Genomic DNA, 24,386 nt, shown 5'->3' on the forward strand with positions numbered 1-24,386 from the left:
ACCAAAAAGTAGATGCTGGAGCAATGGCTCAGTAGGTAAGAGCACTGGCTGATCTTCTAAGGACCCAGGTTCAATTCCCAGTAACCACATGGAAAATCACAACCGTTTGTGACTCTAGTCTCAGGGTATACAGTGTTCTCTTTAGCCTCTATGGTATCAGGCACACACGTGATATTTTCCTACCAGACATGTAGGAAAAACACCCATACACATACAAATTTTAATTAAGTTAAATTTTAACCTTTAAAAAGTATATACATACATATTTATTTTTTAAATGCTTTTGTTTTGAAAATGAAGCATGCAGGAAAAAATGTGGGGAGGCATGCACTTCTGGTTCAACTGTCTCTGGTCACTTTAGTCCAACCCATAAGGAGCTGCGGCACTGGGTAGTCGGTTTGCGAAAGCATTTGAAAGGCCAGAAGTCCAATGATGGCATTGTTTTCACTGTCACCAATTCACAGGCTTCATCTGTCTTGGCGCTGGTGCTGCTGCTGGGGCAAGGAATGCTCTCATCTCCTCCACCCTCGGGGCTGCTGGAGAAGCTCTTCCAGCACATGGACCTCCACCAGGATGAGTTTGTGCAGGTAGGAGAAGTCACATGTGATGCTCTGGTTGCTCCCTTCAGAATCTGGTGGCTTCAGTCTGCTGGGAGATTTGGGGGCTTTGTGCCTGATGATATGATTCCATTAAAAATGGTGGTGACTTCTTATTAGGTTAAAATATCAGTACTCAGCCAGGCGGTGGTGGCGCACACTTTTAATCCCAGAACTCGGGAGACAGAGGCAGGCGAATCTCTGTGAGTTCGAGGCCAGCCTGGTCTACAAGTGCTAGAATCTTTTTAAAATTTTAAAATAGTATTTCACAACAGCTCGTGATTATTCTAGTCCATCAAGTAATCTACGGATCCCCAGAGATGTGCACGCACACACAGGTCAAAATTCAACACTGTTTTCCTCAGGTGCTGCCCACTTTGTTATTTTTTTTTTTGTTTGGTTTTTGTTTTGTTAGTTTTGAAGCAAGGGTTTTATTGACTTCTCAGTAGGAACAGCTGCATGACCGTTGAGCTCCAGCAATCACCTGACTCTATCTTACCTGTTCAAGCATGCACTACAATGTCCAGATTATGTTTTACAGAGTTGTCTCTGAGGGATTGAGCTTGGGTTCTCACGCTTGCAAAAGCAATCTTTAAAACTGAAATACGACCACGTTCCCACCGCTTACTTTTGGAAGTCACTGTGTTATTAATCTAATCTACAAGATTTCAGGAATTAAAGAGCCCTTGGGTTCTCCTACCCAACTGGACATGGGCTCCTGTGATAACCCCCTCACTGTCTTTCTTCACAGACCTTGAAGGAATGGGTGGCCATTGAGAGTGATTCTGTACAGCCTGTGCCTCGTCTCAGACAGGAGCTCTTCCGGATGATGGCTTTGGCTGCAGACAAACTCCGGCACCTGGGAGCTGGGGTGAAATCCGTGGACTTGGGTTCTCAACAGGTGCCAGGGGATCTCCTCCTAGCTCAGGAGCTTCCACTTCCATGGCCATCAGCCATGCCTTCTTAGGTGGTGTTAAAAAAGTACTTACTCAGCTCTCACCTGAATAAATCCCCAGAGTCCAGATTTCCAATAGGAATTGAACATTCCGTCTAGTCCAAAATGAGACTGAGCTGTGAACTTCCGGTCATAGCAGGACTGGGCACAGGTTATGAAGAAAATGGAAGCCATGAGTGGGGGTCAACTTGTTATTGGAAGACCCGCCTCTCTGGTTCTCCATACACATGTCCCTCTTGCCTTTTCTTACATGCTTGGGCAGCTTTCTGAACAAACCATATGAAGAGTGTGCTCTTTCCTCGGAACCTGTGATAGTTATGTCTATTGCGATGATGAAACACCATGACCAGAAAGAAAATTGGGGAGGAAAGGGTTTAGTTGGTTCATACTTGTACACCACAGTTCGTCATCCAAGGAAGTCAGGACAGGAACTTAAACAGAGTAGGTTCCTGGAGGCAAGAGAGAAGAAGGAGAAGCCATGGAGGGGTGCTGTTTACTGCCTTGCTCCCCATAGCTTGCTCATCTTGTTTTCTTATAGAACCCAGAACCACCAGCCCAGGTGACACTACCCACAATGGACTGGGCCCTCTCCCACCAGTTGCTAATTAAGAAAATGCCCTACAGCTGGGTCTTATGGGGACATTTTCTCAACTGGGATTCCATCCATTCAGATAGCTCTAGCTTGTGTCAAGTTGACATAGATCTAGCCAGCACAGAACCATTGCTTAGGACTCCCCTTCTACCAAGGATGGCAGATCTGCGTCAAAACATCTCGTGTCTCCTGCTTTAATACTGAGAACTTCAGAATCATCAAAGAGTTCCAGGATTTGGAAAATCTGCTGTTTTAAGCCAGTTGATATCTGAGTTCTTGAAGAATATGTCCAAACAACTATACTATTTAGCATTGTATATCTGATAATTACTGATAATCCTAATTCCAATATGCTTCATATAGTTATTGAAAGTGTGTCACTGAATACATTTTTGGTTTAGTTTTTCTGGGTTTATTTATTTACTTGAATCTAAGTCTCACTATGTAGCCTTGGCTGGCCTTGAACTTACTCTGTAGTCCAGGCTGGTTCAAATGCATACAGATTTGCCCACCTCAGCCCTTTAGTCCTGGGATTGAAGTCATGCATCATGATAGGCAGCCATTGTATGCACCTTAGAGATGGGAAAAGTGAAGCTCGGGAAAATGATGTAGACTTTATAGGGACTCAAGCATAGAGTAGACAGGACTCTTGTTGTGAATGTTCTGAAAGAATAGAGTGGGTTTTCTTTGTTTTTTTGTTTGTTTGTTTTAATCTTGTGGTTCACTGTCCCACAGATGCCTGATGGTCAGAGTCTTCCCATACCTCCGATCCTTTTGGCTGAGCTGGGAAGTGATCCCAAGAAGCCCACCGTATGCTTCTATGGTCATCTGGATGTGCAGCCAGCACAGAAGGCTGATGGGTGGCTCACGGACCCCTACACGCTCACAGAAGTGGATGGTTAGTATCATCTGATGCCTAGGTGGAGCTGTCTGTAGTCAAGGCTTGGGCAAGGTCAAAAGCTGTCCCAGGTCTCAAGCTGTAGTTAAGAATGAACAGAATTAGGTGTGGTAGTACTGAACTACACTCAGTTTCTCAGGAGGCTGAAGTAAGGATCACAGCTTCAAGTCAAACCTGTGGGCAACTAAGCAAGACCATATCTCAAAAGAAAAAATGAGAAAAGAGGTTCAGGAAATAACTCAGTAGTAAAGTGCTTATCATATATACCAAGCCTCCCTTCCTGCCTCTCTCTCTCTCTCTCTCTCTCTCTCTCTCTTTCTCTCTCTCTCTCTCTCTCTCTCTCATGCACGCACACACATACACATGCTCGTGTACACGCATACACACAGGAGAGTGAAAAGAGGGGGGTTGGAACTGAGAGAAATCCTGTTTTCATGTCAATAACATTCTTTTCCTTCCATTTTTGGAAGAAACTATGAACTTTGTCTCTTTGCAACCCTAGGGCTGGAGTTCTTGGTCAATAGGAACAGTTGTCTTGATGGCAACTTTCCTTTTCAGCAGATCTAAATTGTATTTGGTGAAGAAAGGAAGATAAAAGGTTAATAGAGATGTACAGACATTTTGTTATTCTTCCCATAGAAAAATCTCACCATGCGGGACTGTACTGTGTGCTGTTCAGCAGCAAAGCCTTGGGGGTTATCAGGGAACTTGGACAAAACAACCAAGTTCTCCTGAGACTAGTGAGATGAGTGTGTTTAGCTGGTTTTATTTGACTAGTGCTGAGCATCCTATTTGTAGATAAGAAATTGTGCTTTTCATATCTTTTGTTTTGCTTTTGTTTTTGTTTTTGAGACAGTGTATCTAATTGCTCAGTCTGACCTTAAACTTGCTATATAACCGATTGTTGACCTTGAACTTGCTATGTAACTGATTGTTGACCTTGAACTTGCTATGTGACCGATTGTTCACCTTGAACTTGCTATATAACTGATTGTTGACCTTGAACTTGCTATGTAACTGATTGTTGACCTTGAACTTGCTATGTAACTGATTGTTGACCTTAAACTGATTCTTCTTGCCTTTGCCTACTAAATGCCAAATTCTGGAATTACAGGCATGCACCACTATCCTAGGCACATTTTGAGATTTCAGAGCAAGATTTACACCAGGAATATTAGAAATTACTGTTAAAAGTTTTGCTCATGAAGGGAGTAAAAGATGGCTCATCCTGTGGGCTGGAGAGATGGCTCAGTGGTTGAGAGCATGGCTGCTGTCCTGGAGGATCTGGGTTCTCAGGCCTACGGCAGCTCATGGCCATCCATATCTCTAGTTCCAGCCAATCCAGTGTCCTCTTCTGGCCTTCGAGGGCTCCTGGCATGCAAGTGCTACACTGAAATACAAGCTGGAAAAAAAAAAGAAAGTATCCGCACAGAATCTTTTTTAAAAAATTTAAATATTTTTAGAAGATAGATTATTCTGGAGCCAGATATGAGTGACCACGGGCCAAGAGCATAGACTCGCACCTCTCAAAATGACACACACCACTGTGGAAATGGTTCTATGAGATTTTATTAGTCAAAGAACAGAGAAACACATCACAGTTCCCAGATACATCTGCAGAGACCGCAGGCAGGCAGGTCACATGAGTCAAGGGAAAAATATATACAGGTTTCAGATGCCACCTGATGGCATGCTTTGCTTTTTGATTGGTAAAACTTAGGCATCTCTTAGGCATATATTCTCCAAGCTTTGGAGGCCACAAGGATGCTTCCATCAGATACAGGGATGGGGAACAGATGGGTCCCAACAGGACTAAAAATAGCCGCAGAGTCAGGCTTGGTCTACAATATTTTAACTAACTGCAATCACAAAGTTCAGCCGTTTGGCTTTGTAGAAACTTCTAATGCAGATATGGATCTTCTTTTATCTCAAATTTGAGTTCAAATAACTCACGTTAACTTGGCAGTACTAGTTTGAAATTTTTTTCTATCATTTTTAAAGGAAAGCTGTACGGACGGGGTGCAACAGATAACAAAGGCCCTGTCCTGGCTTGGATTAATGCTGTGAGTGCCTTCAAAGCTCTGGAGCAGGTAGGTGACCAGCTGTGCTTGAGAGAGAGGGCAGCGGCTAGGAGGCAGTTATAATAAAAACATTCTTCGGGTCGCTCACCCTGTCCTCGGGACACTGTACAGGGGTTACTCACTTCCCGACAATCCTGAGTGTGAAACATTGTCACAGCTGTCTCAGAGACAGAAATCAAAGCTTGGGAAACTCAAGGAACTTACTGGGAGCAAGCCAGCCAGAGAGCAGCCATCTTGGCAGCATGGGTACCAGCCTGCACTGTCAGCCACATTAAAAACAGAACACGGAGCTGGTGAGCTGTCTCGACAAGTAAAAGCTTCTGCTGCCAAGTCTGATTTTGATCGCTGGGACCTCAACAGTGGAAGGAGAACTCTTTCAAGCTGCTCTCTGATTTCTACATGTGCTGTGCTGTTTGCACATGCACACACACACACACACACACACACACATGCACACACACAGTGGTGGGGAGATGGTTTAGTGGGTACTGGGACTTGAGCTCAGAAGCCCAGGACCTGCTGTGAAACGGTGGGAGAGGTGACACATGGCTATGCCTCTGGAGCTAAGGTCCTGGAGATGGGCAGATCCTGGGCACTTGACGGCCGGTCAGCCAGCCTCGGTAAACAGTTCAGTGAAGGACTCCTTCAAGAAATCAGGTGGAGAGCCTTAGAAGAAAAGATGTGGTGTTGACCTCTGTTATCCACATAAGCATGCATGGCTGAGGGAATTGGCACACACGTGTACACACGTGCATCATGGCCTAGAACATAACGAAGCCCAGGATGAGACTGAAGAGTCTATGGACTGTGCTTTCAAGACCAGATCTACCTTGTCTCATCCCTTTCTCCACCTCCTCCTTATCACAGGCATGACTTAGCAGACGGTGATGCACACGTGACGAACTGGATAGAAACCTCTGCTACCTGAGCCTCTGCCTGAGCCCACTAGGGTTTTGCCTATGACAAGCTATTTTCCCATAGAGTTGTGGAAGCAAGACAGGGCCGGGGGAGCTTTGAGGAGGCTGTCCTCCCTTCCTGGCTACCTGAGAACATTATTGGTGGGCCCAGATGCATCTTCGTCTCTTACTTTGTACTAACAAGGATGGTTTTGTTTTCCAGCCATTCCATTTTTATGTTTAGACTCCCAAGGAGGACTAAATCTGCTGTGTGACTGTGGCCAGTGGTTTGACCACTGAGACCTCAGAGTCCACTCTATAGCAAGGGACACATTGATTTGGAAAGCCAGGCTTAAACACTATATTTTGCTACATACTTTCTCATAGTGTTAGGAAACAGTCTATCCATCTTAAGGCATGGAGCCTGGCCCTTGATCCCGTTCATCAGGAGTGCAGGCACCTGGCTGTGAAGATCCCTCCCCTACTGAGCCCTGTCTCACCAGATGAATGGAGGAGCAAGCCACCATGCCCAGGCTCCCGGCTTAGATTGCAGACAGTTCCTCCTCCCAAGCACTGACCAATCAGCCAGACCGCAGTATTTTATCAGAATGCAGAGGGCCTCTCTCTCAAGAGTTTTTTTTTCTCCTGGGACATAAGCAGATGAGATACAAGTTTACTTTTGTATTAAAATCCTTAATTATACTGAGAAACACTGAGTCAGTGTAGGTGTCAAGCTGGGTCCCGCTGGTCCGGATCGCTGGTCCGTCTTATGCAGGGAACTTGCTTAGTTAAACAGGCCCTGAGCATCAGTGTGACCACCCGCCTTTCCTTCTTCCTCCCTCCCTCCCTCCTCTCTGCTTTCTTTTTCTCCCTTCCTCCTCCTAAAATGGTTTGGTCCCTTTCTTATTTCCTTTCCTTTTCCTCCATCTCCCCATCTTCTCTCCCTTCTCTTTTCTTTCTTCCTTTTCTCCTTTTCTTTCTTTTTCCTTTCCTTCCTCTGCTTTTTCTTTTTTTCCATCCATTTCCTCCCCTCTACCCCTTTTCTCACCTCTTCCAGTTCTATTTAGTTCCATTAAGTTGTCTCCTTTTCCTCTTCTCTCCTCCCCTTCCTTTCCTTTCTTCCCATGTGTGAAACCCAATATTTATAAGGAAATTACTATACAAAGGCCATAATGTGCTTTGCTTTTGGAGTTTAGCTCTGAAATTATACAATCACAAACAAATAAGAAATAGCCACTGCTGTCCTTGAACACATCTCTTAATCCCCCGAACCTCATGTTCCTTACCTATAAATTAGAAATGAGAACTTCTACCCTACAGGCTTGTGGGGGAAAAATTAGATGAAGAGGGATTTTCAAGCCAGGAGTGCTAATACATACCTGGAATCCAAACCCTCAGGAGGCTGAGGCAGGAGGCTCATGAGTTCCAGATCAGCCTGGACTGCATAGAGTGTTTCAATCTTAGGCATACAAACACAGAAACAATGTAGTGACTCCCCAGGCATCCTTCGTTTTCTCCCTTCATTTCTCCCTTCTTGCTCTCAGAGAACTCAAGCACAGGTCCCCTCAGCATGTCATCTCACTAAGAGGCAGGACAACCTTTAATGCTGGTGTGTCACCTTAGAAAAACGAGTCACTGAAAAGTGATACAGCACATCCTGGGTTGCCACAGGTCCTCTGAGCAGCAAAGGTGACTAAATACAGACTTTGGCTGCTGGCCCCACACTAAGTATCTATCAGATTGATTTGCATCTTTTATTTTTAAAAATTTGGTTTTGTGTGTGTGTGTGTTTGTGTATGTGTGCGTTTATATGTGTGTATGTGTACGTTTGTGTGTGTGTGTGTGGAGAGAGAGAGAGAGAGAGAGAGAGAGAGAGAGAGAGAGAGAGAGAGAGAAACATGTACGGGGGGAGCACATATTCCAGGAATGTGTAAGAAGCTCGGAGAACAACCTGCAGGATGTTTCTCTCCTCCCACTAGGTGGACTTCGGAGACTGAATTCAGGTCACCAGGCTGCTGGCAAGTGCCCCTCCTTGATGAGCATATTTCTAGCCCTGGGTTACATCTTCATGAACTGATTGCTGAAAACTCCTTGAGTTTTCCAGCTATGTCTCAGCAATTGTGTGCTCATGCAACGTTGCTAAAGGACATCAGACTGTGATGATTCAGGGTTCAGCCCGTCTTTCCGGGATACCAGGATACACAGACACGCAGGTTCTACAGACCTGATCCTTATTCCCAAATGCCCTCATCCAAATAGGTTACACTTGTTTCTAAGGCACAGGACTCTTTTCATTCTGGCCTTGTCTCTCTGCTTCATGGTAATCTGGATCCACTTGCTCTCTAGGCTGATTACCACGTCGCTTCTCAGCATGTAACGGTTAGAGCTCTCTGAAGCCAGTTCTGAGCTCTGGGAGAAAAATCCTAATTTTTCACTGTGGCTCTCCAAGACAAACAAATTAGTCAGACAAAAAGGATCAGAACTTTAAAGGAGGTCTCCCTGTCCTCACATAGAGAAAACCATAAAATCCATTTTGCTCATGATCAATGCCATTTGAGTAAAACTCAAAACGCAGGTTGAACTCAGTTGAAGAATAACCTTCCTGAGAGGAAGTGTACCCCGAGGCCCAACAGTCTTTCAAAGGAGAAAGTTCTCCTTTATCACGATCAGAGTTATGGGAACCGAATGACAATTTGTAATTGAGTAATTTTTCTTCAAAAGTACCTTTTAGGTGGACTGGGGAGAGGGCGCTGCTGGTAATGTTCTTGCCATGCAGGCATGAAGACCCAAATTCAAGTCCAAAGGACCTATGTGAAGCGCCTGTAGTCCCAATACTGGGGGCCAGGAAGATACCCCAACTCTCTGACCAGCCAGGGTAGCCTGATTCAATGAGAGACCTTGTCTCAACAATTAAGGCAAAATAACTGAGGAACACATTTGACACAGACCTCTGGATTCCACATGCATGTACCCACATGCATGTGCACCTGTACACACACACACACCTTCCTTTTTTTCCCCTCATTTTAAGGGAGGGATGCCTCTGCCCTGTCCCATTCCCCCCCCACACACACACACTTCTTGAAGCCACTGTATGGGCTCTGCTGTCTTTGGGATCTCTGCTCCAAATTCTGTCCTAGCATTACATGGAAGGGCCACTAGGAATCTATCAGTTGTCCTTACCTTTGTTTCTCCTCTGAGCTGTAAACAGAGCTGTTGTGGAGGTAAACAAGCCATACATTGAGTATAGATGACTATTGAATGTATCTTTATTAAATACAAGCTTATAAATAAAACCTTGCTTGAGTGTATTGTACCGTCTCTTTACTCTGTTCTTAACCTAGGATCTTCCCGTGAACATCAAGTTCATCCTGGAAGGGATGGAAGAGGTTGGATCTGTTGCCCTGGAGGAAGTGATCAGGAGAGAAAAGGAGCACTTCTTCTCCAGTGTGGACTACATTGTGATTTCAGACAATCTGTGGATCAGCCAGAAGAAGCCCGCGCTCACTTATGGAACCCGGGGGAACTGCTACTTCATGGTGGAGGTACTGGCAGGCTCCAGCTGTGGAGAAGATTAGGGTTATGGGTAGGCTAGAGAAATTATTGGGGACCTTAGAGAGGAAGCCAGAAAGCTCTCACTTGGGGCTCACAGCCTAGTTGGTCACAGATGCTAGGCTAATGTTTTGTAACCTTTCCCATTGTAGGCTGCAATCCTTGACGGCAGGGGACCTTAGTGCTACGGTCATAAGAAAATAGAAGCTCATGGCATCAGAGGCATCGTTGTGTGATACAACATGTCTTTATCTCTGAGCCACCTGAGTCCTGAGGACATCATCAGGCATAGATAAATCTCTACTCTTTTATCTGCTTTATAGGTAAAGTGTAGAGATCAAGACTTTCATTCTGGGACCTTTGGTGGCATCCTGAATGAACCAATGGCTGATCTGGTGGCTCTTCTAGGTAATATTTTACTTCCTTTTGTGAACATCCGTTCTCCTTAGTCTTCTTGGCCTCTGCTCCTCTTATTTCCAGCAGCTCTGAAAAGGTCTGCAGTACAGGAAATCGATATCCTCACCCTTCTCTCCTCCTGCTTGTGTGTTCTCTGTTTATAACGAAGCCTGTTTTATGTGTCATTCTTTTCCTGGATTGAAACTCTGCTTTTTGCTTATTTTTCTATTTATTTCTTTATTTTAAAAAGTTGTTTATTAACTTTGTAGACATGAATATATGTATATGGCACAAATGTATGTGTGTGTTAATATGGGTGCACGTGTGAGCATGTGTATGTGTGTGCATGCGTGTGGAGGCCAGAGACCAATCGTGGGTGCCATTCCTCATTTCTCGGCTATTGTCCACTTTTATTTTTGAGACACTGGAACCCAGAGCTTACCAACTAGTCTAAACTGACTAGGGAACAAGCCGCAGGGATCCTGTTGTCTCTATATCCCCAGTGCTGTGATTATAACTGCATGCCACCATGCCCAGATTTTAATTTTTTGAGAAAGGGACTCACTATTCAGTTTTTTTGTTTGTTTGTTTGTTTTTGTTTGGTTTTTTGAGACAGGGTTTCTCTGTGGCTTTGGAGCCTGTCCTGGAACTAGCTCTTGTAAACCAGGCTGATCTCAAACTCACAGAGAGATCTGCCTATTTCTGCCTCCTGAGTGCTGGGATTAAAAGTATGAGCCACCACTGCTGGGTTGGGAATTGCTGGTTTTAAGGGTGTAAGGCTGTATGTGACTAGGAACGTTTGTAAGGGATAGAACAGTATGGAACAATGTAGAACTAAGAACAATGTAGAACAAGAGAGAGCAAGGCAGAATTGATAGAAATGAGAAGGAAGAAGAACAAAGAAATCAAAGCTGATTCCTGTTATGAGTAGACTTCCTACCCCTCAGGTCTTTACCTTCAGATTTTTAGCCCCTTTAGTTATTCACGGCGTCTTTAATTGAACCCTGAATAGAAGTCTTAAAGGTTATAATTTTTAAGATGCCCCGCTGGAAGGAGGGCATTTGTTTGTCCCTGCCACCCGGCTAGCTTATACCCGAAATAATCACACAGAAATTGTATTAATTAAATTGCTACCTGGCCCATTAGCTCTAGCCTTTTATTAGCTAACTCTTATATTAATTTAACCCATTTTTATTAATCTGTATATCGCCACATGACAGTGGCTTACTGACAAAGTTTCAGCATGTCTGACTCTGGCGGGGGCACCATGGTGACTCTGACTCCGCCCTCTTTCTCTCAGTGTTCAGCTTAGTTTTCCCTGCCTAGTTCTGTTCTGTCCTTGCCATAGGTTCAATCAGTTCTTTATTCATTAATTGTAATAAAGCACACAGAGGGGACTCCCACATTAGTTCCCATTACCTATTTCTATATATTCTTCAATGGCCTTACATTTTCTTTCTAAAATATTAATGTACTCAGGTAGTATCTCATGCTTGACTATTTCAGAAAGAATACAACAAGCTTTTTTCCTTTAAAGAATTCCAGTAATAGACAGCATAACTTTTTGGAGCAGGGATAGTTGATCTTTTCTCACCAGACTAATTTCTCCTTTTGCCATCATCAAATATTTACTTATTTTTCATAGATGCTATTCCCTAGCCCAGGCTATCCCTCATCTATTTGCCTATTGCATGTATATATATATATATATATATATATATATATATATATATGTGTGTGTGTGTGTGTGTGTGTGTGTGTGTGTGTGTGTGTGTGTGTGTGTATGGTATGTGTACATGAGCATATTCATGTTCATCTATGTGAGGGGTATGTGTATATGGGTATGTGTGTATGAACATGTATGTGGGCACTAGAGACTAACTTGAGCTGTGTTCCTCAAGTGCTCTTTACTTACTGGACAGCATCTCTTGCTATACCCAGAGCTCTTCAACTCAGCTGTTCTCACTAGTCAGCTTGCCCAGTCTTCTCTTGAGTGTTGGGATTATAAGTGGGCTTCTAGCTTGTTGTTTCTAGGGTGGCTACTCTCATTTCTCTTCCTCAGCCCCTCCTCATCCAAGTCCTCAGTTCGGTTGCTCTGCCTAGGCCTATCCTGCCTGGCTGTTGCTCAAACAGTTTTTATTATTAATTGTAACATGAAGGGGCCTGTTTTTGGGGTATCTGTTACACCCGGTACCCCACAGCCGGCAAGCCCCAAAGAAATCACACACAGGATTCCATAAGATTATAAACTGATTGGCCCAATAGGTCAGACTTCTTGTTAGCCCTTGTAACTTATATTAATCCATTATTATTATTATCTATGTTAGCCATATGGCTTGGTATCTTTTTCAGCTGTCAGCTCACATGTTGCTTCTTCGGTAGTCTAGGCAGGAATGGTGGAGGGAGCTTCCTGCTTCCCAGAATTCTCCTGTTCTCATTGCATCACCTCTACTTCCCATCTGGTTTTCCCATCTATACTTCCTGCCTGGCCAATCAGCATTTATTTAAAATATGATTGACAGATTATAGACAATTCTCCCGCACCAATTAATCAATGAGACCAAGGTATATTCACAGCATACAGAAGGGTTATCCCACAACACTGGAGATCAGAACTTAGGTCCTCATGCTTGTGTGGTAAGCACTGTATCCACTGAGCCATTTCTTTACCCCTCAACACCTCTTTATTTTTAGACCTGAATAGAAATCATGGTTTTGAGCCATATTGGCACACAGTGCAGTTCAGTGACTACTGAGGGGTTTGTGTGGCTCAGGACTGGAAGCACAGCGGTCTTCAGTACTATCATGTAGAGGATTGGAAGACTTGGGGATCTCTGCGGAAAGGAGGGGCCAAAGGAGAAGTTGGTGAAACACAGACCGCTGATGCCTTCCCATGCACTCTGCTGCCTTGACACACTTGCACCTCAACTTTGGCTTCCTGTGATCATTTCCTGGGAAACTACTGTCCTTCAGTAGACTTTGTGAAGCATTTATTGACTTTCATTGTGTCTACATAGAACCAAAGAGTCTGTTGATATGTCTCCATGAGGCTGTTACTTTGTTAGAGATGGTGTCTTAGTAACTGAAGGTGGTGGGCAACTGCTGCTGTCCTAGCACCTAGAGCAGAGGGTGTGTCTGACACGTGGTGTCAGGCGTCATTGTCCACTGTCCCTACAAGTGCTCTGTAATTAGTGACGCTGACGTAAATAAAGCCTTGATATGTATCTCAGGCTCTCATCATAGTAACCATTCTCCTGCCTCAACTTAGTGCTAGGATGGCAGTCATATTCCGCCACTCCTGACTTAATAATTGTAAAATAGAGTGTTCTGAAGTATAAAGTTCCTACCCTGATGTGGTCAAATTCTAGTCATATCAAGAACATAGAATACACACTTATGAAATGCCTTTCCTTAAATAAATGCCCACAGTGGGACTAATTCTGTGTGAGTTATATCAATGAATGTCCTGATTGTAATTTACCTTTGATATGTATTTTCTTTGAGTGAGTAAGTGTGTGTGTGTGTGTGTGTGTGTGTGTGTGTGTGTGTGTGTGTAGGGGAAATTGAGAAAATACTTTTGGGAACTTTCACTTTCTTGTGCAAATTTGTATGTATTCTAGTATAGAATATATGCATATATTTCAACTATTTAATACTTTATACCTATTACTTCTTAACTCTGGAAAAGATAAAATGTAAACACGAGGCTTGCTTGTGGAACAAAAGGTATAGGATAGCTTAGAACTTCACTTTTTGCAGACTTGTTTCTCAGTTCTGCTCTTGGGGCTAGCCTGCCTTGTGACCACTTCCGTCTTAGGACCATTATCCCGTGGGTAAAAGGAATTGCTGTCACTGTTCCTGGTCAGGGGACCAAGGCAGTTGTGAGTTTTATCACAGAGCAGAGTATTATCTGGCCTGGCTCTAGACCGCAACATTGGCACACTTGTAATGTCTGCATCTGTTTTGTAGGTAGCCTGGTGGATTCATCAGGCCGTATCCTGATTCCTGGAATCTATGACCAAATGGCTCCTCTTACAGAGGAGGAGAAAGCAATGTATGAAAACATTGATCTGGACCTGGAAGAATACCAGAAGAGCAGCCAAGTTGAGAAATTTCTGTTTGATACCAAGGTATAATCTCAAATGCGCACACGATCTGAAAGGGGAAGGCTGCTCCTAAATCATGTTTTCCCCGTGTCTAATCAGCACCACTCAGTGTCGATCCGTGCATCATAGAGCACAAGGCAAAGGCTAAGCCCCAGGCAGGTTTTGCTATTCACACCCACTTTGCTCTGCTCTGGATGACAAGTCCTGGGGAGCAGTTGGTACAGACTTCAGGCATCTAACCTTGAAAACCTTGAATAACGACTCATTTGACAACGCTGTCTTCCACTGCAGTTTATTAATTTAAATCCCATTCCACTTCCTGTCAGGGAGCTGAACTTTCTAAATGTTCAAAGATTGGGAACCACTATCTGAGACACTGGCTCCAGCACCTGTAATCATTCACTTTCTCAGGCATTACCAAGGCCTTTCAGGTCTGATGGGCAAGCCAGAGCATTCTTGCCTCTCTGCTTGAAAAACTTAGGAACTCAGAGCAGAAAGCTTTGAAGAATTTAGTTTTTGTTTTTTTCTTTTGTCGTGTCTTCTTCTTCTTCTTCTTCTTCTTCTTCTTCTTCTTCTTCTTCTTCTTCTTCTTCTTCTTCTTCTTCTTCTTCTCCTTCTCCTCCTCCTCCTCCTCCTCCTCCTCCTCCTCCTCCTCTTCCTCCTCTTCCTCCTCTTTCTTTCTTTCTTTCTCTCTCTCTCTCTCTCTCTCTCTCTCTCTCTCTCTCTCTCTCTCTCTCTCTTTCTTTCTTCTTCTTCTGTACTTTGCCTGCTGAGAGCTGAAGGGAAGACTTAATGGTTAAGGGTTGCATTGTTCTTGCAGAGGACCTGAGTTCAGTTTGCAGCATGCACACAGGGTGGCTCACAACCACCTGTAACTTCACTTCTTGGGGATCTGGTGTCCTCTTCTTGCCTGTTTAACACACACACACACACACAACTCACCCTGTACACACACACACACACAACTCACCCTGTACACACACACACAAACACACACACACACAACTCACCCTGTACACACATACATACACACACACACACACACACACACACACAGACATACTAAATAAACTAATAAAAAGAAAATCTTTTTCTAAAAGAGAATGCTTTCCTGCACCAATGTTGGTAGCTGTGGTTGATCCCCCAGGAAGTACCCAGAGGTGGCAACACTGTGCGGATAAGGAGTGATATGACTTTCTGTGGGACTGTACTTACTCCTTCAGACTCTGAAAATACACAGGAATGAGAATGGCTCAAAGACTGAAGGTTTATGTAGGAAAGAAATTTGCAACATTCATTATCAGTATATAACCCTGGTTAGAAATTTATAATTGGATCCAGTTTCTTTTTAAGCTATTTTCATTGTTACTGTTGTTGTTGTTGTGGTGGTGGTGGTGGTGGGGTGTGTGTGTGTGTGTGTGTGTGTGTATGTGTGTGTGACATGTGGAGAACTTTCAAGAGTCAATTCTTTCCTACCTTTCTGAAGCAGGATTTTCTTCCTTCCTTCCTTCCTTCCTTCCTTCCTTCCTTCCTTCCTTCCTTTCATTCTTCTTTCTTTCTGCTTTTTTTGTTTGTTTGTTTTTTCAAGACAAGGTTTCTCTGTGTAGCCCTGGCTTTCCTGGAACTAGCACCTGTAGACCAGGCTGGCCTTGAACTCAAAGATGTGCGGCAGTACCACTAAGCAAAGCGGGATTTTCTTGTTGCTTTTGCCACTCTGCATACTCCAGGCTAGCCTGTGAGCTATCTCTGCCCGTATTCCTACAGAAGTGCTGGGGATTACAGATGCGTGGCTCCACATCTGACTGTTTTGTTTGGATTCTGGGGATCTAACTCAGGTTTTCAGATTTCTGTCACAAGTGCTTATACCCACTGAGTCATCTCAGTGGCCTTGATTCAATTTCTGAAGCAGCCCCTCAGACAAGAAGTTCTGGGCAGGGTAGCCGCATGGGCAGCAGCATGAGACAAGAAGCCTCACATCCTGCCTATATTATTAGTCCAGACATAGCTAACTTGATGCTACTTCATTTTTCATACGTAGGTCTCGGGTACACAAATATTGGAGATCCGAGCAATTTAGCTGAAGTTTATCTCCAGTGTTTGGGATGTAGATCTACTGTTGATCTATACCACTAATCCAGTCCTCCACTTATCTATCTGTCTATTTACTAACTGTGTAGACCATGCTGGCTGGCCTTGAACTCACAGAGATCTGCCTGCCTCTGTGCTGGGATTAAAGGTGTGTGCAACCACACCTGGCTTATTTTTTGCTGTTGCTTGTTTCTTTGTTTGTTTGGCTTTTGAGATGTGGTCTCTTTTAGCTGAGGCTGGTCTTAAACTCACAGAGGAGCCAAGAATGACGTTGAATTCCTGATTTTGTTGCCTCCACCGCCCAGAGGCTGAAATAAAGGCATCTGCCACCAGGTGCAGACCCTGTGGCACTGGGGACTGAACCAGGGATTTGTGCGAACCCAGGCGTCACTGTAGCCAGCCGAGCCTCAGCCCCAGCCCTCAAGTGAGCTTTGGTCTTGTGCTCTTTGCTTTGCCTAGGAGGAGCTCCTGATGCACCTATGGCGGTATCCGTCTCTCTCTATCCACGGCGTTGAGGGTGCCTTTGATGAGCCTGGAACTAAAACAGTCATTCCCGGTCGGGTCATAGGAAAATTTTCAATCCGCCTCGTTCCTCACATGAATATGTCTGTGGTGGAAAAACAGGTAACGATATCTGTTGTCGCTTAGGCCCAGCAGTACCATTTCTGAGTCCCGTACACCACGGCAAACCGGGCAACTCTGTGGCTCTTCCTCAAGTTTCACTTCCTTTTTTCCAATACAAAAGCATGGAGCAAATGCCAGGAAGCCAGCATCAGCCTTACTCAGCGCAAATCTCCTTCCCCGGCTCCAGAAGTCAGACAAAAAAAAAAACGCGCGGAGTTGCAATGATGGGACATTCTTAAAGATTAGGCGGTAGCTATAAAGGCAAGATTGGCTTCACACACAGGTGGAGTGGGTGACTGACTACACTTGGCCGCAGCTTGCAGACCTCGAGTCCCCTCGTTTGTTATCTCGTGATCTTGGACACCAGTGTGAGGGATGCCGCCATTGTGAGGAAAGCACTATGTGGAGGAAGCTATCTATCTATATCAACCCAGTATTAATTCACCTGGCGCTGGTTTAACAGGAAGTAGACCCATGATACCTCGATGCCCTCCCCAAACTCTCAAGTCTGTCCTCCTCTTTCCTTGTCTTGTGTTCTAATTGCCTTCTAAAAAAAATCTCTGTCTCTCTCCCATCTGCCCTTCCTGGCTGTTTCCCTCCCTTTGGGGAAACACCACTGCTTCATCCACAGAGGCAGGCACGTCGTTGGCTCATTCGCCACTACCGCCTCCAGCACCTTGGTGCTAATATGTTCTGGATGAAAAATAAATGGAAAAAAAAAAAAACACAAAAACCCTGTGTTTTGGAGGCTGGAGCCTCCTGGGAAGATTTCCTTAGTAAAGCAGGTTCTTTTTGTTTTAATCGATTAGTTAATTTTTTATATGCCAATCCCAGTTCTCCCTCCCTCCTCCTCTCCTGCTCTCTCCCTTCCTCCCTCCCCCACCTCCCACCCACTTCTCAGAGAGGTTAAGGCCTCCCCTGGGAAGTCAGCTACTATCCTGTTCCAGTCCCCTCATTGAGGAAGGACCAAGGTCCTCCCACCCCTGCCCTGTTCATAGGCTGAGCAAGGTGTCTCTCCATAGGGAATGGGCTCTACAAACTCAGTTCGTGCATTAGAGTAAGATCCTGGTCCCACTGCGGGTGGCTCCACAGACTTCCCAAGCCGCCACACCATTGTCACCTGTATTCAGGGTGCCTAGTTTGTTCCTACGCTGACTCCCCAGTTGTCAGTCAGGAGTCTGTGATGTTCCACAAGTTCGAGTCAACTGATTCTGTGGGTTTCCCCATCAAGGTCTTGACCCCTTTGTTCATATTTTGCTGGTCCCTCTCTTTCCCTGGAGCTCAGCCAGAGGGTAGTTGTGGATCTCTGCATCTGCTTCCATCTGTCTCTGGAAGGCATTCCAGCTTCTCTAGGGTTGTGGACTGTAGGTTGGTTATTCTTTGCTTTATGTCTGGTAGCCACTTATGAGTGAGTACATACTATACTTGTCTTTCTGAGTCTGGGTTACCTCACTCAAGATATTTTTTTCTAATTCTGTCCATTTGCATGCAAATTTCAAAGTGTCATTGTTTCTGACCTCTGAGTAGCACTCCGTTGTGTACATGTACTGCATTTTCTTTATCCGTTCTTTGTTTGGGGGGCATCTAGTTTGTTTCCAGATTCTGACTGTTATGAATAATTAAAGCAGGTTCTTAAAATGTCTCCTTCGCTGTTTAGCTTGGAATTGCTCCCATTTTTCAGAATTTTCCAGAATATATAATATCCCCCCAAATACTCATTAGAGTGTTACTAGATCAAAAACCAAATACATTGCAACTGAGGAGCTGTATTTGGACTATGTTTTATAATTTCCAGCAAACAGCACTCAGATACCCTATGGATCGGGTACTGTGAGATACAAGGATTACAGGGTAATTAGAGCACATGTCTCCCCTCTGGATAAAGCCCGGATCCTTAGAAACCCCTGTTCACTGCTCTACACCCAGTGGCCCGACTAAAGGCTCCCGGTGCCCCAACCAATCAGCTCAGGGTTTCTTGTGCTTTCCGGGTGGAAGACCATACACACTGTGTGAGCAAAGTCCAGCATTCTATTGTTACTGACAGTGTCGCCTTCTAGGTGAAACAGCATCTGGAATCTGTGTTCTCCAAAAGAAACAGTTTCAATAAGATGACTGTTTCTATGGTCCTAGGACTCCACCCGTGGACGGCCAACATCAGTGACCCTCAGTACCTCGCAGCCAAAAGAGCCATTAAAACAGGTGGGCCTTACAGATATTTTGATTCCCCTGTTTGTAGCAGGACCCACTGTCTTTTTACCCAGGGTGAATTGATAAAGCAGCAGAACCAGTAGAAGGAGTCTCTAGTCAAAGGGGCTTTATTTGGCTGCCTTTTGTGGCACAGTCTGGGCATCCCAACAATAGTCGCCTCACGTTGGAGAGGTCAAGAATCCAGTAGCTGCTTAGTCCCTGAGGCTGGGTGTTAACCTGTTGCTAAAGGCGTGGAAAATTCCTCCAGGATTATGGGTCTTCAGTCTACACTGGAGGTCCAAAGGGGCTGGGTTCTGATATCAGCAAAGGAAAGCCAAAGAGCCAGGCTGCCAGCACTTGACCTGACACTTCAAAGCAGTGCCCCATGGCTTCCCTTTTAGCTGATTCCAGATTCAGTCAGGCTGACAAGGCTTTGTGTGCACAGGACATTTGTTACCTGGTACTTCCTGTAGTCAGCACAGTAGCTTCTCCAGTTTACAGAGGAAATGAAGGCTTACAGAGATGAAGAAATTTGTGAAAGAGAACTATGTCAGTTATTTATTTTTTATCACCATGAAGAGCACCTGGGAAAAACAACTTGAGAAGGAATGGATTTGTTTTGTCTCATAGTTTCAGAGGGTTTAGCCTGTCAGCGTAGGGGATGTAAGATGGGATCTTTCAGCTCGTATAATGCCAGTGAAAGGTGGGACTGCAGCAGAAGGCAGGCCACAGGACATCTTCACAGTGGATGTAAGAGGCCATGCTCCTCCATGATTAGATATAAAGGTTATCAGTTACTGATGCGAAGAGAGATTTTCTTTTCCTTTGGTGGTATAGCTGCCCTGCAAGTTGTCCATGCTCTTGCAACTAACTGAACTCATTTGGACACCAAGCTAGACTTGGGGGGAATTGTTTTTCTTTGGTGTTTTGGTGCCTTGACTAGAGAGAGTAAATGTTCTTTTCCCCTCTTCCCAGAAAAAAGTCTTATAACATTAGCAGATAAAATGTGCCACTGTTAAGCCAAGCAGTGGTGGTATGTGACTTTAATCCCAGCACTTGAGAGGCAGAGGCAGGAGGATCCCTGTGAGTGCAAGTCCAGTCTGGTCTAGAGAGTTAGTTCCAGGCCAGCCAAAGCTACACAAAGAAACCCTGTCTTGAAAAAAAAATTCTATCTATCTATCTATCTATCTATCTATCTATCTATCTATCTATCTATCTATCTACACACACATATACATCACTGTTAATTTCTGATTCTTGACTGTTGCACAATAGTTACATAAGCTATATACACGGACAAAAGTAGAGTTAGTGCTTATAGGAATGCTGTGCGTGTTATCTTTACGTTTACTCTAAATTCTAAAAATTTCACCTCGATTCAAAATTAAAAATTTAAGCCAAGTATGATCACACACACTTTTAAGTCCATCGCCTGGGAGGCAGGGGTGAGTTTGAGTTTGACAGAAGTCCAAACTAGATCAGGAATTCTATGCCAGCTTGGACTACACGACAAGATCCCAAGACATAAAGAAAAGCACACATTATACACTGGAGATTAGTGATAGAGAGTCTTCTCATGATTTATTCTACTGCCTCATTTTCCTGTGTTTCAGTGTTTGGAGTAGATCCTGATATGATCCAGGATGGGTCAACCATTCCGATTGCGAAACTCTTCCAGACTATTACACAAAAGAGTGTAATGATGCTCCCGCTGGGGGCTGTGGATGATGGGGAGCACTCTCAGAACGAGAAGATCAACAGGTGAGCTGACCCTGTGAAGGTGGGGAGATCCATGTGGGTTTGTGTGATCCACTAGCCTTGTGTGAGAATGGACAATAACAGACCTAGTATCTTAAAGACTTGATGTTCCCTAGGTTGGGAACATTAGGTGAAGCCTTGTGACTTAGCTGGGTCTTCTATTGCTGTGAAGAGATACCATGAGCATAGCAACTTTTATAAAGAAAAACATTTAATTCGGGCTGTCTTAGCCAGGCAGTGGTGGCGTGTGCCTTTAATCCCAGCACTCAGGAGGCAGAGGCAGGCAGATCTCTGTGAGTTTGAAGCCAACCTGGTCTGTAAGAGCTAGTTCCAGGGCAGGCTCCAAAGCTACAGAGAAATCCAGACTTGAAAAACAAACAAAAAAAGTGGATCTGTCTTACAGTTTCCGAGGTTTAGTCCATTATCATCATGGATGGAACATGAAAGTGTGCAGGCAGGTGCAGTGTTGGAGAATGAGCTGAGATCTGTATATTGATCTACAGACAATGGAAAGGGAACTGTGTCACTGGGTGTAGCTTGAGCATAGGAGACCACAAAGCCCACCCTCACAGTGACACACTTCCTCCAACAAGGCCACACCTACTCCAACAGAGCCACACCTTCTGATAGTGCCACTCCTTTGGGGGCCATTTTCTTTCAAACCACCACACCTGGTCTCAGTCTACTGCCTTCTTTGTGTGTCCTCCTGTGGTAGAACTGGAGCCTAAGAGGAGAGAGAAGTAGTGAGGAGGAGGAAGAGAATGGTCCTGACTGCAGGCAAGAGAGGGGCTCTGGTGTGTCTTCCCTATAAACTCACCAGCACCGGGGGATTATGGCACATCCTCTGACATTGTATAACTTTAATCACCTGGAAGATTCCTCCAGGGTTGGCTCATAGCAGGTTAAGGCTTCAACATATGGTTTAGGAGGCTGTGACATTTGGTGTCTAACAAAGGATATTTAGGAGTGCCTGATATGAACATATTGACAGATTATATGAACATCCAAATGAGTGAGAAAGAAGAGTGTTTGATTTTTTTCAGTCCCTGTCATGTCAAAAATAAGAAGCCAAAGAAACTGAGAAATCAAAGCTAGCCATGTTGGACAGTGTTCTCAGGAATCCTAGCACCCAAAGAGGCCAAGGAGGGAGATAGAGAAAAAATAAGAGTCATGGGCTTTTTTGTGATTGAGTCCAAAATTAATTACCTTCCTCCTCCTCACCACTCCTCCTCCTCCTCCTCCTCCTCCTTTTTTTCTGCTTGCTGTCTTGAGACAGAGTCTGTTTTGTTCTGAGCCCCTGGCTAGCCTGGAAACCTCTATGGAGACCAATCTGGCTTTGAGGTTCAGCAATCCTCTTGCCTCTGTTTTCCAAATGCTGGAATTATAGGTGTGTAAAACCACACCTGGTGAGCATATTTCATGTGACTTTGATCCTAGGATCTCCAAAGCATGCTAAATACTAAATGTGAATGCTAAATACAGAAACAATATAAATACTTTAGATTGACCGGATTTATAACACATACTATTTTCCTGTGGACATGGTTGGCTGCTTTTCCTTCTTCATTGAGTGGGAATGTGTTTTCTTGCTTTTGTTTTTATTAGGTGGAACTACATACAGGGGTCCAAATTATTTGCCGCCTTCTTCCTGGAGCTGTCAAAGCAGCACTCGTGACAGCAGGAGCCTTCCGGTGTCACTGACCCACTGACAGATCTTCCCACTCAGATCCTGGGCAAAGCTGGAGTAGGAAACATTCAGAAAATGCGAATCCAGTACAGTATTTGTTCCTTCCCATTTAAAATGTCTTGGGACATTGGGACCAGTAATAAAACATTGGAAAGGTACAGACATTGAGATGCTTTAATCTTCTCTCTCTCACTTACCCTCCCAAAGTCGGGGCAACTTGGACCTTCTCTCCCCCAAATCCAGTGCGACAATAGGCTGGGACTGGACTCAACACCACCTTGGAGAACAAGTGAGACCTCTTTTCAGCCAATTAGATTCTTGCTTGCGGTTCTCTTGTCTAGTCCTCCAGTTTGCTCAGCAGGCTCTGTAGAACTGTGGTGCCCAACTTTCTACCCAAGATCTCAGGGGCTTGAATCACGTTTGCCTCTGTTCCCTTAACAAGGAAAGTGGTGGTTTCCACTACTAGCTACAGTGATTCTTCTGTGGATCCGTTTTTAGGGGAGTTACCGAGGCATGCCACTGTATTAACTTCCTGTCTCCCCTTTCTTTCTTTCTTTTTTTTTAACCTCCAATTTCCTGAACATGCTGAAACTGGAACGATCACTATTCATACCCACATATGATTTGGAATCTTTGTGCAAAGATGAGTTTTTCTTTAATTCCAAACTTCTTCCCCTTTGCCGTGATTGATGTCACCTGCTTGGTTCCTCTGCCTCCTCCGTCTTCTGACCCCATCAATAAAGTCTCACTCCCTGCACACACCATTCTACCAGCAGAATTCACCCAGATAGGATTTCTCTTACCCTATTGAAATTTTACTCGATGATTATATCTGAATTGCTCAAAGCTTTTAATAGCACCAGTGTTAAATGGAAAAATAATCAACCCTGACATCAGCAAGACATTCTCAATTTAAAGCCCTCGGCTAAATCTGCATTTTTAAAAATCATTTTAGTTCACCGTCTTGTTTGTCTTGATTGGATTTGATGGTGTAAACACTACAAAAAGTTAATATTTTTTACAGTTCAGTATATATAAATAAACCAATCTTATAAATTCATTATTTACCTCATTTTAATAGAAAACAATTTGAAGGCTTATTTTTTAAATGCTTCTTCCAAATAAAAACAATCCATAGCGTGTCTTGCTTCATCTTTTTTTCATCTGCTCGTTATTGAAATACCACTTTTCAGGTTTGCTGGATCAGTCTGGGTGGCTGAGAAGATGCCTCACTAGACAACACGCTCACTGCATGAGCGTGACGCGCTGGGTTTGGCTTTCCAACACCCGCAAACTCCAGCACTGGAGGAGGCAAACACTCAGATTTCAGGAGCTTGCTGCCAGCTAGTCTCGCCAGTCAGTGAGCTCTAGGTTTAGAGAGAGACGAAACAAAAATATATTCATTTACTCTCCTCCCTGCAGATTCACAATGGGGGATATGGTAGCATGTATGGCAGGCATGGTGCTGAAGAAGGAACTGAGAGCTAAGTCTTAATTTGCAGACAGGCAGAAAGAGATGGGGGCTGGTATAGACATTTGAAACCTCAAGCCCCACCCCCAGTAACACTCCTCTTCCAATGAGGCCACACCTCCTAATCCTTCCAAACAGTTCAATCATGCAAATATATGAGCCTATGGAGGTCATTCTTACCCCAAACACTACAATATCCATCAGGTACAGCCTGACTGTATCATGAGAGGGCAACATACCATGCTTAGCTGGTAGATGAAGTATATTAATGTCTCAGTATTGTGAAGTCTAGGGGCTCTGAGTACCAACTGGGCATTGCTACTCTGGAGGAAAATTAAGAACTTGGAATATTTGGGTTTCATACTCACATTGACCCTGGGGGCTGGATAGTGCTCTCCCCCCCTTATTTTTCAGATAACAGCTCAATGTGTGCTTGCACGTGAGCGCCACTACATGCCAACTCGTGGGAGTCAGTCCTTTCCATCTACTATGTGGATGT

At 44.3% G+C, this 24,386-nt stretch overlaps 1 protein-coding gene across 2 annotated transcripts in view; it reads left to right on the forward strand.

The window, feature by feature from the left end:
• Positions 1–22,574, forward strand: part of Cndp1 (carnosine dipeptidase 1) — a 38,912-nt gene extending 16,338 nt beyond the window's left edge. Inside the window, exons 2-12 of one of the 2 annotated variants that reach the window (XM_087895893.1) lie at positions 465–587; positions 1,348–1,497; positions 2,879–3,041; positions 5,043–5,131; positions 9,363–9,563; positions 9,894–9,978; positions 13,936–14,096; positions 16,620–16,784; positions 18,842–18,983; positions 20,585–20,732; positions 22,335–22,574. In XM_087895893.1, the coding sequence (XP_087752019.1) occupies positions 465–587; positions 1,348–1,497; positions 2,879–3,041; positions 5,043–5,131; positions 9,363–9,563; positions 9,894–9,978; positions 13,936–14,096; positions 16,620–16,784; positions 18,842–18,983; positions 20,585–20,732; positions 22,335–22,404 (1,497 nt within the window). In that variant the 3' untranslated portion in view covers positions 22,405–22,574. The remainder of the gene's footprint in view (positions 1–464; positions 588–1,347; positions 1,498–2,878; positions 3,042–5,042; positions 5,132–9,362; positions 9,564–9,893; positions 9,979–13,935; positions 14,097–16,619; positions 16,785–18,841; positions 18,984–20,584; positions 20,733–22,334) is intronic. The other variant, XM_087895894.1, reaches the window with a different exon arrangement.
• Positions 22,575–24,386: the final 1,812 nt, after the last annotated feature.

Source organism: Myodes glareolus, chromosome 13 (assembly GCF_982192425.1).
Source record: "Myodes glareolus chromosome 13, mMyoGla1.1, whole genome shotgun sequence".
NCBI classification, from domain to species: Eukaryota; Metazoa; Chordata; class Mammalia; order Rodentia; family Cricetidae; genus Myodes; species Myodes glareolus.